Source organism: Culex pipiens, chromosome 1 (genome assembly GCF_016801865.2).
Source record: "Culex pipiens pallens isolate TS chromosome 1, TS_CPP_V2, whole genome shotgun sequence".
Taxonomy (NCBI): domain Eukaryota; kingdom Metazoa; phylum Arthropoda; class Insecta; order Diptera; family Culicidae; genus Culex; species Culex pipiens.
In genome coordinates, this window is record NC_068937.1 from 5,068,161 (window position 1) to 5,082,695 (window position 14,535).

At 30.3% G+C, this 14,535-nt stretch overlaps 1 protein-coding gene across 3 annotated transcripts in view; it reads left to right on the plus strand.

Annotated features, from left to right (window-relative positions):
- LOC120424021 (integrin alpha-PS2) overlaps nt 1-14,535 on the plus strand; it is a 102,298-nt gene that overhangs the window by 64,197 nt on the left and 23,566 nt on the right. For all 3 annotated transcript variants that reach the window (XM_039588036.2, XM_039588037.1, XM_039588038.2), the window contains exon 5: nt 9,467-9,596. In XM_039588036.2, coding sequence (XP_039443970.1) covers nt 9,467-9,596 — 130 coding nt within the window. The remainder of the gene's footprint in view (nt 1-9,466; nt 9,597-14,535) is intronic.

A 14,535-nucleotide genomic window follows, 5' to 3' on the forward strand; every position in this document is an offset into this window, starting at 1 on the left:
TATTACACCATTATGGCACAAAATTGGCACAGAGCTATTCCTTAACAGAAAATTGTGCAGAATTATGGTACTAAATTTGTGTAAAACTGTTTTAAAAACGGTGCACAATTTAAGTACCAAACTCTTGCAAAACCATTTCTAATGACTGTTTTAATCACGGTCCTCAAGTTAGTCTCAAAATTGGCACAGAGCTATTCCACAAACCTATAAATGTTGCTGAACTCTTTCAGAAATGCCACTCTGAAATTGACACAAATCTATTCCATAATACTGGTACACAACTATTGTACTAAATAACTTCGTGAAAAAAAAATTAATGACAGCACAAATTTGGCACAGCCCTATTTATAAAAGGTTACAAAACTTTGGTTTACATTCAGTACTCCATGCAATTTTCTTACGATTTTGTTATTGATGAGAAAAAATAGATAAGTAAACAAAAAATGCCGATTTTTTCCCATCATTATTTTATTATTTTTGAATTTTGTGATATGTTTTAGGGAACATCAAATGGCAACATTTGAACCATAGAGAAACACGGACAAAAAAATTGTCTCCGAATTATGATTTTTTTTAAAATGTGTGATTGGGAAAAAAAATCCCGAAAAAACATAACAACCTTCATAATTTTAAAATTGTCGCCAATTTTTTGTTAATTTTATAATATCTTTGTTTTTTTTTATATGTCTTTGTTCATTCCTGAAAAAGCTTCCCTTTTATTTTTGTTATTGGACTTTCAAAATCGTACAATTATTTGCTAGATAAAATAGGGTCATAATATAAATTGAAAAGGTCTAACAATCCTTAATTGAAGGCTTTTCAAACATTAGCTAGATTTAAGAATCTAAATAATATGTTTGCGGAAATATCGGAAAATTTAAAAAATATCTCGTTGTTTTACATTGAAAATTCGACGAGAAACCTTTTTTTTTGAAAAAATACACAGTAAGAAGGTGTAATTTTGGAAGGTTGAATATTACCTCCTCTATGATGTAATTTAACCTCAATTTAGACTGAAAAAGTGACATTACACCAGAAAAGTGGTAAAATTACTCATTTTTAAATGTAATATTACCATGATTTTATTTTACTGTGTACAGTCCAAAGCGATGACGCGTTTCTATTTTGAAAGTTCAAAAATGAAAAATTTTAGATAATTTTCTTAGTTTTTGAAAAAAAAAATATTTGTAGAAATGGAACCTGTTTAAAACAATTCAAAAATATTTCGATTTTCACTGTAAATTACTTTGACAATAAATAAGAAAAAAAAAAACGTTTTATCACAAATTCTTATGTATTTTTTGGTTTTCAATTCGATTTGCATTAAAAAAATTAGTAATATTTTATTGGTTTTATTTTTATTTTCTTCCTAAAAATACTTTTTTTTTCAACAAATCATAATTTGCCGGCTCCATTTTTTGTCGTACTTCTCTATGACTCAAAAGTTGTTTTTTGTCCCTTGAAACAAATAAAAAAATAGTAAAAAGGATTATGAAATAATGACTTTTTGTAAAAAAGGTAATACAAAATTGTATCTTTTTTTTTATTACCTTTTTTAGGCCATTGTAAATTTAATTTCAAGTTTTTTTGCTTTCACTAAGAATATATTTTTTGAAAATGTAGTAAGTTTCAAAGTATAAATATGTACTCAAAATTGTTCACAAAATATCGTATACAAATACGAAAATACTCAAATTTTAATAATTTGCAATATGGGTATCGAACGAAGCGAAATTTTGTATGTTTTTTTACCTTATTAAAGTATTTTTGTAATATACTAAAATTTTCACAAATTACCGTATTTTTTCGAAAATACTCAAATTTTCATAATTTGCAATATGGGTATCAAACGAAGCGAAATTTTGTATGTTTTTTCACTTTATTAAAGTATTTTTGTAAAATACTAAAATTTTCAAAAATAACCGCATTTTTTCGAAAATACTCAAATTTTCATAATTTGCAATATTGGTACGAATTGTAATTTTGTTCGATTTTTTAATTTATTTTTTTTTTAGGAAAATATTACAAATTTCACAAATTTCCGTATTTTTTCGAAAATACTCATTTTTTTTATAATTTGCCATATGGGTATCAAACGAAGCGAAATTTTGTATGTTTTTTTCACTTTGTTAAAGTATTTTTGTAAACTTTTCACAAAATGCCCTTTTTCAAAATATTCAAATTTTCATTATTTGCAATATGGGTACGAATTGTAATTTTGTACGATTTTTCAATTTATAATTTTTTTTAGGAAAATACTAAAATTATTACAAAATACCGTATTTTTCAAAAATACTCAAGAAAATTAATTTGCAATATGGGTATCAAACGACGCGCGCTTTCGTTACTTTCGAAAAAAATATGGTATTTTGTGAATTTTTTTGTATTTGAAAAAAAAAACTCTTATAATGTGATAAAGCAAACCAAACTTAATATGATACCCATATTGCTATTTTTTAAAAATTTGAGTATATTCGAAAAAATACGGTATTTTGTGAAAATTTTAGGGTTTTACAAAAAAAACTCTAATGAAGTGAAACGCACACAAATTTTCGCTTCGTTTGATACCCGCAAATTATGACAAGCTGTCATTCCTACATGATTCTGAACCATTGTTAAGAGTTAGGTTAACTTGTGTTTGTACAATTACACGCCTTTTTTCGAAAACTACACGATTCTACAGAACCAATTCATAGTCTCGACTTTTACAGAGTTCTGATTAGGCCTTTATAATGTTTTGATCAGTTGTCATTCTTACACGGTTAAAGAAGATATGCAAAATTGGGTAAAATTAAGTTTAAGGTTAGTAATTCAAATATTACGATTTCATTTGAATTAAAGTTGTTTTGAGTTACACGCTTCCTCAGAACTAATCGATATCGTTTTCAGTTTCACCCACTTAAAACCACCAGTTGACATTTCTAGGTCTTCCGGATGGGCTCTTTTTTTATTTTCGATTCCTACCCCAAAACCAGAGACTTGAATTAAACTCACACCCGATCTGTTACGTTACAACCGCAAAACCCGAAACCCCGAACCGAACCAGGTAATTTAATCACCCGTCAGAAGGTAGCAATCGGAATTAAACGAGATGTCCGGCTTACCTGCCCAAAATTGAGCCCCCTCACCATGTTTGGGAACTGCTCTGAAATTGATAGCACGTTTTTGTGGTTTTCGCCTTTTTCGGGCTCAGTCAACGAACCGTTTGTAAGCTGGTAACACTGCCCCATCGCAGTGAAGAAGTCTCACTCATATGGTCAAGCCGCGACGACGACTTCTGGATTCTTCAAACGAGTTCGTCCAAAAGCGGGCAATATCACAATTCCGTCCGTCAATCTCGGCTCGCGAATGAAGGTCGCGATCGACTGGTGCACCTGATGCGGTCGACCTAGATTTCGAAAATTGCACTTGCTGCCCTAAGGGTGGACATTTTTAAGAGTGCACTAGAGGAAGAATGGGCCGGACAAGGTCGTCCCTTTTTTTTAACACCAAGTTTACCTTGCTGTCTTCTAGGTCGACTTTTTGCCTCAATTAAAGCTCGATCGATGAACGCGATGGGTTTCGGATGACATTTTCTGGGTTGTTCTTGCGCGTCCTCCACCGACCGTAAAATGTCGAGTCGCGGTGGGTTGGAATGGGAAGAAACTTAAAAAAAAACTAAAGAAAAAGAGATTTCGGTTAAACCCAAAAGCTTATTCTTTCCACGTCGGTGTGTACGTTTTGCGCAATCAAAACAAACCGCTGTCACAATTGACAAAAATTACAAAATTGACAAAATTGACAAAATTGTCAGAAATGTCAGAAATATCAAAAATGTCGAAAATGTCAAAAACGTCAAAAATGTCTAAAATGTCTCAAACGTCCAAAATGTCTCAATTGTCTCAAATGTCTCAATTGTCTCAAATGTCTCAAATGTCTAAAATGACTAAAATAACTAAAATGTCTAAAATGACTAACATAACTAAAATGTCTAAAATGACTAAAATTACTAAAATGTCAAAAATGTTAAAAATGGCAAAAATCTGGAGTTTTTTTTTTAAAAGGTCCAATAACCAAATTTCCAATTTTTGCTTTTTGGGTGTTTCTGAAACCGCCTTTAGTCAGGGGTATATGGCTTTCCAGGCCCAGTGGAAAAAATATAATTTAACCCAAAAATGACGAACTTCTCGTCACAGTGTCCTGATGCAAACAATGATCGATCTCGAGCTGTCACAGCCCTGCGAAGTAAGTTGGCTGACATATCGGGTGGTCAGTTAAAAAATCAGCTAGAAATCGCCTGACAAATAACTTTTGCTAGAAAGAGATAGGAAACCGGATGCAAACAAACGTCCAGCTGTAATGTAAACATACTTTGAATGTGTTGGTAAATGTGTGACTAGAAAGACTTATTAAAAAGCACCCAAAAAGCAAAACCTAAAAATTTGGTTCATTGGACCTTTTAAAAAAACTCCATAAATGTCAAAATTGACAAAATTGACAAAATGGATTCTTCAAATTCTTAAAAATCTTGAAATTCTTAAAATTCTTAAAATTCTTAAAATTCTTAAAATTCTTAAAATTCTTAAAATTCTTAAAATTCTTAAAATTCTTAAAATTCTTAAAATTCTTAAAATTCTTAAAATTCTTAAAATTCTTAAAATTCTTAAAATTCTTAAAATTCTTAAAATTCTTAAAATTCTTAAAATTCTTAAAATTCTTAAAATTCTTAAAATTCTTAAAATTCTTAAAATTCTTAAAATTCTTAAAATTCTGAAAATTCTTAAAATTCTTAAAATTCTTAAAATTCATAAAATTCTTAAAATTCTTAAATTTCTTAAAATTCTTAAAGTTCTTAAAATTCTTAAAATTCTTAAAATTCTTAAAATTCTTAAATTTCTTAAAATTCTTAAAATTCTTAAAATTCTTAAAATTCTTAAAATTCTTAAAATTCTTAAAATTCTTAAAATTCTTAAAATTCTTAAAATTCTTAAAATTCTTAAAATTCCTAAAATTCTTAAAATTCTTAAAATTCTTAAAATTCTTAAAATTCTTAAAATTCTTAAAATTCTTAAAATTCTTAAAATTCTTAAAATTCTTAAAATTCTTAAAATTCTTAAAATTCTTAAAATTCTTAAAATTCTTAAAATTCTTAAAATTCTTAAAATTCTTAAAATTCTTAAAATTCTTAAAATTCTTAAAATTCTTAAAATTCTTAAAATTCTTAAAATTCTTAAAATTCTTAAAATTCTTAAAATTCTTAAAATTCTTAAAATTCTTAAAATTCTTAAAATTCTTAAAATTCTTAAAATTCTTAAAATTCTTAAAATTCTTAAAATTCTTAAAATTCTTAAAATTCTTAAAATTCTTAAAATTCTTAAAATTCTTAAAATTCTTAAAATTCTTAAAATTCTTAAAATTCTTAAAATTCTTAAAATTCTTAAAATTCTTAAAATTCTTAAAATTCTTAAAATTCTTAAAATTCTTAAAATTCTTAAAATTCTTAAAATTCTTAAAATTCTTAAAATTCTTAAAATTCTTAAAATTCTTAAAATTCTTAAAATTCTTAAAATTCTTAAAATTCTTAAAATTCTTAAAATTCTTAAAATTCTTAAAATTCTTAAAATTCTTAAAATTCTTAAAATTCTTAAAATTCTTAAAATTCTTAAAATTCTTAAAATTCTTAAAATTCTTAAAATTCTTAAAATTCTTAAAATTCTTAAAATTCTTAAAATTCTTAAAATTCTTAAAATTCTTAAAATTCTTAAAATTCTTAAAATTCTTAAAATTCTTAAAATTCTTAAAATTCTTAAAATTCTTAAAATTCTTAAAATTCTTAAAATTCTTAAAATTCTTAAAATTCTTAAAATTCTTAAAATTCTTAAAATTCTTAAAATTCTTAAAATTCTTAAAATTCTTAAAATTCTTAAAATTCTTAAAATTCTTAAAATTCTTAAAATTCTTAAAATTCTTAAAATTCTTAAAATTCTTAAAATTCTTAAAATTCTTAAAATTCTTAAAATTCTTAAAATTCTTAAAATTCTTAAAATTCTTAAAATTCTTAAAATTCTTAAAATTCTTAAAATTCTTAAAATTCTTAAAATTCTTAAAATTCTTAAAATTCTTAAAATTCTTAAAATTCTTAAAATTCTTAAAATTCTTAAAATTCTTAAAATTCTTAAAATTCTTAAAATTCTTAAAATTCTTAAAATTCTTAAAATTCTTAAAATTCTTAAAATTCTTAAAATTCTTAAAATTCTTAAAATTCTTAAAATTCTTAAAATTCTTAAAATTCTTAAAATTCTTAAAATTCTTAAAATTCTTAAAATTCTTAAAATTCTTAAAATTCTTAAAATTCTTAAAATTCTTAAAATTCTTAAAATTCTTAAAATTCTTAAAATTCTTAAAATTCTTAAAATTCTTAAAATTCTTAAAATTCTTAAAATTCTTAAAATTCTTAAAATTCTTAAAATTCTTAAAATTCTTAAAATTCTTAAAATTCTTAAAATTCTTAAAATTCTTAAAATTCTTAAAATTCTTAAAATTCTTAAAATTCTTAAAATTCTTAAAATTCTTAAAATTCTTAAAATTCTTAAAATTCTTAAAATTCTTAAAATTCTTAAAATTCTTAAAATTCTTAAAATTCTTAAAATTCTTAAAATTCTTAAAATTCTTAAAATTCTTAAAATTCTTAAAATTCTTAAAATTCTTAAAATTCTTAAAATTCTTAAAATTCTTAAAATTCTTAAAATTCTTAAAATTCTTAAAATTCTTAAAATTCTTAAAATTCTTAAAATTCTTAAAATTCTTAAAATTCTTAAAATTCTTAAAATTCTTAAAATTCTTAAAATTCTTAAAATTCTTAAAATTCTTAAAATTCTTAAAATTCTTAAAATTCTTAAAATTCTTAAAATTCTTAAAATTCTTAAAATTCTTAAAATTCTTAAAATTCTTAAAATTCTTAAAATTCTTAAAATTCTTAAAATTCTTAAAATTCTTAAAATTCTTAAAATTCTTAAAATTCTTAAAATTCTTAAAATTCTTAAAATTCTTAAAATTCTTAAAATTCTTAAAATTCTTAAAATTCTTAAAATTCTTAAAATTCTTAAAATTCTTAAAATTCTTAAAATTCTTAAAATTCTTAAAATTCTTAAAATTCTTAAAATTCTTAAAATTCTTAAAATTCTTAAAATTCTTAAAATTCTTAAAATTCTTAAAATTCTTAAAATTCTTAAAATTCTTAAAATTCTTAAAATTCTTAAAATTCTTAAAATTCTTAAAATTCTTAAAATTCTTAAAATTCTTAAAATTCTTAAAATTCTTAAAATTCTTAAAATTCTTAAAATTCTTAAAATTCTTAAAATTCTTAAAATTCTTAAAATTCTTAAAATTCTTAAAATTCTTAAAATTCTTAAAATTCTTAAAATTGTTAAAATTCTTAAAATTGTTAAAATTCTTAAAATTGTTAAAATTCTTAAAATTCTTAAAATTCTTAAAATTCTTAAAATTCTTAAAATTCTTAAAATTCTTAAAATTCTTAAAATTCTTAAAATTCTTAAAATTCCTAAAATTCTTAAAATTCTTAAAATTCTTAAAATTCTTAAAATTCTTAAAATTCTTAAAATTCTTAAAATTCTTAAAATTCTTAAAATTCTTAAAATTCTTAAAATTCTTAAAATTCTTAAAATTCTTAAAATTCTTAAAATTCTTAAAATTCTTAAAATTCTTAAAATTCTTAAAATTCTTAAAATTCTTAAAATTCTTAAAATTCTTAAAATTCTTAAAATTCTTAAAATTCTTAAAATTCTTAAAATTCTTAAAATTCTTAAAATTCTTAAAATTCTTAAAATTCTTAAAATTCTTAAAATTCTTAAAATTCTTAAAATTCTTAAAATTCTTAAAATTCTTAAAATTCTTAAAATTCTTAAAATTCTTAAAATTCTTAAAATTCTTAAAATTCTTAAAATTCTTAAAATTCTTAAAATTCTTAAAATTATTAAAATTCTTAAAATTCTTAAAATTCTTAAAATTCTTAAAATTCTTAAAATTCTTAAAATTCTTAAAATTCTTAAAATTTCTTACCGGGTTGCCCTACATCGAGCCACTTTTAGCTGATGTCGGCTCTACAAACAAACTTATTTAATTTTTTTTTGTTTATTTGTTCAAAATGTCAAAAATCGTCTCACCGTGTCCCCCGGCTAATTCGAAAACCCATCATTTGATGAAAGTTACGCGAAAAAGTCCAATAAATCCCCTCTTTCCTCTTACCCAACCCCTTTTCCTCACCTGACGGATAGGACAACGCAGATAAACATCACCCATCACACCGCGGTAGTCCAGGTCACCACAGTTGGCGGTGACAGTCGTCGTTCGTAACTATCATCGTTCGGTAATAAAAATTGAAACGAAAAAGAAGAAGAGGAGAATCATTCCTGGTCGCGTTAGAGCGCGCGCAGTATATCCATTACAAGGCCAAAATCCTTTTAGCGTGTATCGACCGACCAACCAAACAAGCCAAGGTGGTGAAAAGTGCAAGGTGTGATAATGGCTTTTCCTGGCTGGTAGCTTGAGGGGGGGATGATAAATCGTGTGACCCATTAACATTTTCGACACCTTCCTTCCCTTCCAGGTCCTGTTTGGGCACTTGTTTGATGAGTTTAGTTTACTTTGCGACTCACGCGAAAACGTGATTTTATTTGCCAAGGTGGGGGTAACTAAAGAGGTGTATCAGATTTTAGTGATATTAATTTTGGCAGGTTTTGTTTTGTTTTATTTCTTACCCAAAAATAACTTGTTTCAAACATGAGTGTTGTGTGACGTTGACCTGTCAAAAGTACACACTCTGCTGAGATTACCCAAATTGAAGTTTTAAGAAATTTAATTCCGACAGCTTTCCTTCAAAATGCCAAAGTCTCATCTGCTTCTGTGCAACTTTCTTCTGCATCGTGCGCCGATGGTCACTCCTCGATCGGAAGACCCCGGTCGTCGCCGGAGGTTCAATATGGTCAAGTCAAGTGCCGCGCGTGAGAGTGATTTAGAGAAAACAACAATAAAATCGCATTGTTTTGCCCTTTTTAGGGCCGCACGCCGTTTTCCAGTTTTTTTTCCTTTTCTTTTCTTCTTCGCTCTCCCTCCGCAAGTCATCAAGTCTTCACTGACTTGCCGGCTTCTTCCCGCGTGGTCTGACAACGTCGGGGATCCAAGCAGTCGGCGCAGATATTTATCCGGTTGCGATGATACCGTTCGATACTGGTTGCCTTATTTGAAAATGGTCAGTTGTGTGGTTTTTTTTATGATTATTTTATTTCTTCTTCGTTTCGAGCAGTTTGACGCGATGATTTCTACCCAGTGTGCAGGCCTTGGAGAAATTTCCAACAGGGAGCATTTTCGGATTGTTGTTTTTTTTGACAGCTCACAAAGTGTCAAAAGTAATTTTCGCGTTTGCCATTGTTTTAACTTTGTTTACTTTTTTGTTCTTCCCCCTCGATAGGCCTGTGCCCCGCGGTACGTGTTCCACCAGTTGCAGCCCCGGAAGGTGGAGCGGGTCGAACCGGTGGGAACGTGCTTCATCGCCCGGAACAGCATGCAGCAGTTCTCCGAGTATTCGCCCTGCCGGACAAGTGAGTATTTTTGTGTTTGAAAGTGTTAAAATAAGGCTAAATTTTAAAAGGAATTTACTCTGATTTGCACTCCAGATTCCTGACTTCTGATTTCTGACTCTTGACTACTCACTTCTGACTTCTGACTGATGGCTTCTGACTACTGATTTTTTAATTGATGACTTCCACTTCTTCTGCTTACTCTACTGACTTCTGACTTATGGTTTCTGACTACTGACACCCGATTTTTGATTCTTGACTCTTGTATTTTGTTTCCTGACTTCTGACTCCTGACCTTTGACTTTTGACTTCTGACTTCTGGCTTCGGACTACTGACTACTTACTTCAAACTACTTACTACTGATTTCTGACTCCTGACACCTGACTCTTGACTTATGACTCCTGGCTTCTGACTTTTGACTACTGACTGCTGACTACTGACCACCGACTACTGACTACTGACTCCTGACTTATGTTCGACTACTGATACCTGATTTTTGATTCTTGACTCTTGTATTTTGTTTCCTGACTTCTGACTCCTGACCGTTGACTTTTGACTTCTGACTTCTGGCTTCTGACTACTGACTACTGACTTCACACGACTTACAACTGACTTCTGACTCTTGACTGCTGACTCCTGGCTTCTGACTACTGACTACTGACTTCACACGACTTACAACTGACTTCTGACTCTTGACTGCTGACTCCTGGCTTCTGACTATTGACTACTGATTACAGACTACGAACTGATAACTATTGATTCCTGATTCTTGATTCTTTTCCTTGTATTTTGTTTCCTAACCCATGACTCTTTACTTTACTATTGACTTCAGACTACTGACTCCTGACTTCTGACTTCTGATTCCTGATTATTGATTCCTGGCTCTTTTATCTTGTTCCTTGACTTCTGATTTCTGACATCTGACCTGACTTCAGACTCCTGAATTCTGACTTCTGACTCCTGACTCTTGACTACTCACTTCTGACTTCTGACTGATGGCTTCTGACTATTGATTTTGACCTTCACTTTTTCTACTTACTACTGACTTCTGACTTATGGTTTCTGACTACTGACTACTGACACCTGATTTTTGATTCTTGACTCTTGTATTTTGTTTCCTGACTTCTGACTCCTGAATCTTGATTTCTGGCTTCTGACTACTGACTACTTACTTCAAACTACTTACTACTGATTTCTGATTCTTGATTTCTGTCTCTTTACTCCTGACTCCTGACTCTTGACTTATGACTCCTGGTTTCTGACTTTTGACTACTGACTACTGACCACCGACTACTGGCTACTGACTAATGACTACTGACTACTGAATACTGACTTATGGTTTCTGACTACTGATACCTGATTTTTAATTCTTGACTCTTGTATTTTGTTTCCTGACTTCTGACTCCTGACTTTTGACTTCTGACTTCTGGCTTCTGACTACTGACTACTGAATTCAAACTACTTACGACTGACTTCTGACTCTTGACTGCTGACTCCTGGCTTCTGACTATCGACTACTGACTACTGACTACGGATTATTGGCTACCGATTATTGACTCTTGACCCCTGACTCCTGACTTCCAACTTCCGACTGGTAACTTGAATTTTGGTGACTTCAGGAGTTTGTGAAGGTTTTGTTAAAAAAGAAAATGTTTGTGCCTATTGTTTTTTAACATAATTGTGCCCAATTGTTTCTAAAAGGCACAGCTCTACACAAAGGTTTCTAAATGATTACTTGAAGGTACAAACGTTAAAATAAGAAGATTGGCGTTGAAAGAGCACTTTTTTGGCATAAGCAGAAGTTGGCATCATATGTGCTTAAACCGATTTTGAGTGCCCAAAAGGAACAGCTCTGTACAAAAGCACAAATATTCTAAATTAAGATAATTACCCAGATTTAGAACACCCTGGTACAAAACGTATGATAATTGTAAAAAAAATATTTTTTTTTCTGCGCAAAAGGCACAAAATAGCACACATTTGGGCACATAAAAGAAAACATCCTGTCGAGTTCAAATGGAACAGCTCTACCTAAAGGCACAAAATCGTACATGAGGGCACAAATGTTCCCTTGCATGAACTAACTTATTTGTGTCAAATAGAAATTTGTGTCCACTATATCAAGAAATACAATTGAATTTAACATAAAATGCTCTACACAAACGGCTGAAAATAGTCTAAAACTTACTCGAAATGTACTCAAAGTCAATTGTTCAGAAATCACAATACGTGTCACTATTAGTTTGAGTGTAAAAAAATCCTGTTTCAGTTTAAATCTACTCCAAAGGCACAACATATTACACAATTGGGCATTTAAAAAAATCTGTCCAGAATCATTTTTTCGCAAAATTAATTTTTGAGCTAAAATGTCACAGCTCTACACAAAGGCACAACATTTTGCAGGAAGGCACAAAAGTTGCTCAGGATGTAGAAACTTCTCTTGTTAAAATTATAGATAAGTGCCTATAATAAGCAAATTTGGGCACAAGAATAATGCTCAAGTTTAAAAGGAACAGCCCTACACAAAAGGCACAAATTACTACATAATTGGGCACTTAAAAATGTGCTCAGAATCAGTTGCTCACAAAATGCACTTTTGAGCTGGGAATGGGACAGCCTTACACAAGGGCACATCATTTTAAGGGAAGGCACAAATATTCTCTTTGACTGTTCGTGTTAAAAATGACGATGCCCATATTTAACACAATTAGTGTAAGATTGCAGATTTTTTTTTTGGGGGCATAAACTTTTCTGCTTTCAAATGAAAACTAGTGCCAAGTAACACACTCAAAATCAAAAGGAACAGCCCTAAACAAAATTGCAAAATCATGCTAGAAGAATCAAATCTTCTCTTGGATGCAAAAACTTTTCTGTTTTAAAAATGACGATTAGTGCCCATATTAGGCACATTAGGGCTCTAGAAGCTTACTTGAATTTGAAAGGAACAAAATATTAAACTAATGGGCACTTGAAGAAAATGTGATCACAATTAATTGCTTGAAAAGGCAAACGATCTTATGTGCCCTTGAGCATGAGCATGAGCATGAGCATGGTTGACTGCCAATGAGCTGCTACTCCGTTATTGACAGATCAGCTGAAGTTAAACAATGAATCAAAAATGATCAGTGGGAGCCAACCATCCGTTCACTGTTTAACCCCTGAAGACCCCGACTTTATTAGTCAATACCGGCGCCCTCCCAAGAAGCCTGCAGTTCAACAAAAGGGAGGAATGTTAGTCCGATAGTTGAAGTTGCAGACTCATCAAGCACATAGTTTTTCGCTATATACTTGTTGATACCGCTTGAGACCGTTGAATCCACAGCATCTCCTTCAAGCATCACGTGATTATTATTTTTTTGGGTTAGTAGGATAAGGTATTGGCTTTTCGATGCCTCCCGAGCTACGATGCTATGGGGAGGACTTTCATAACAAACCCGTCGGCGAGCCTTCCGAGCAACGATGCTATGGGAAGGTCTTTCTAATTAGCACACCAAAACACTCGCGCACAGGTATTTAAATACTGAATAAATGTAATTTTTCATCACGATTACCCAGACGACATTGATGATAAAGGAAGGACTTTTCTACAGTCATTTACAGTAATACTTAAACTTATTTTAATGCAACAATTCACACGACGTCGTGCCTCCCGATCAACGATGATGTAGGAAGGACTTGAGCAAGCCAATCAGGATGAAACACGAAATAAAATTCTTTTCTTTTCACACACAATGCCATATAATTGACCGCGCGTCACCACCCAACTTATTGAACTGATTTTCTTCTGCTTGTGGGCAAGCCAATCAGGATGAAACACGAAATGAAATTCTTTTCTTTTCACACACAATGCCACATAATTGACCGCGCGTCACCACCCAACTTATTGAACTGATTTTCTTCTGCTTGTGGGCAAGCCAATCAGGATGAAACACGAAATGAAATTCTTTTCTTTTCACACACAATGCCACATAATTGACCGCGCGTCGCCACCCAACTAATTGAACTGATTTTCTTCTGCTTGTGGGCAAGCCAATCAGGATGAAACACGAAATGAAATTCTTTTCTTTTCACACACAATGCCACATAATTGACCGCGCGTCACCACCCAACTAATTGAACTGATTTTCTTCTGCTTGTGGGCAAGCCAATCAGGATGAAACACGAAATAAAATTCTTTTCTTTTCACACACAATGCCACATAATTGACCGCGCGTCACCACCCTACTAATTGAACTGATTTTCTTCTGCTTGTGGGCAAGCCAATCAGGATGAAACACGAAATGAAATTCTTTTCTTTTCACACACAATGCCACATAATTGACCGCGCGTCAACACCCTACTAATTGAACTGATTTTCTTCTGCTTGTGGGCAAGCCAATCAGGATGAAACACGAAATGAAATTCTTTTCTTTTCACACACAATGCCACATAATTGACCGCGCGTCACCACCCAACTAATTGAACTGATTTTCTTCTGCTTGTGGGCAAGCCAATCAGGATGAAACACGAAATAAAATTCTTTTCTTTTCACACACAATGCCACATAATTGACCGCGCGTCACCACGCCGGCAAACGATCTTATGTGCCCTTGGATGCACAAACTTTTTTTTGTGAAAAATAATGATCAGTCCCCATATTTTTCCATTTGGGTTCAAGAAGGCTACTCGAATTTATAGGAACAGCTCTACATTAAAGGCACAAAATTGGGTAAGATATCACACATTTTCTTGCTACAAAAAAATAGTGCCCATTTCCTGGGCACAAGAAACACGATCGTGATTAAAAGGAACAGCTCTACCCAAAGGCACAAAATTGTGCTAGAAGGCAAATAGTTCTTTTGGATGTGCAATCTTTTCTTTTTAAAATTACGATAAGTGCACATTTTGCGAAATTCAAAAAGGAACAGGCATCCACACAAAAGGCACAATAGTTACCAGTTGGGCACAAATTATCATTTT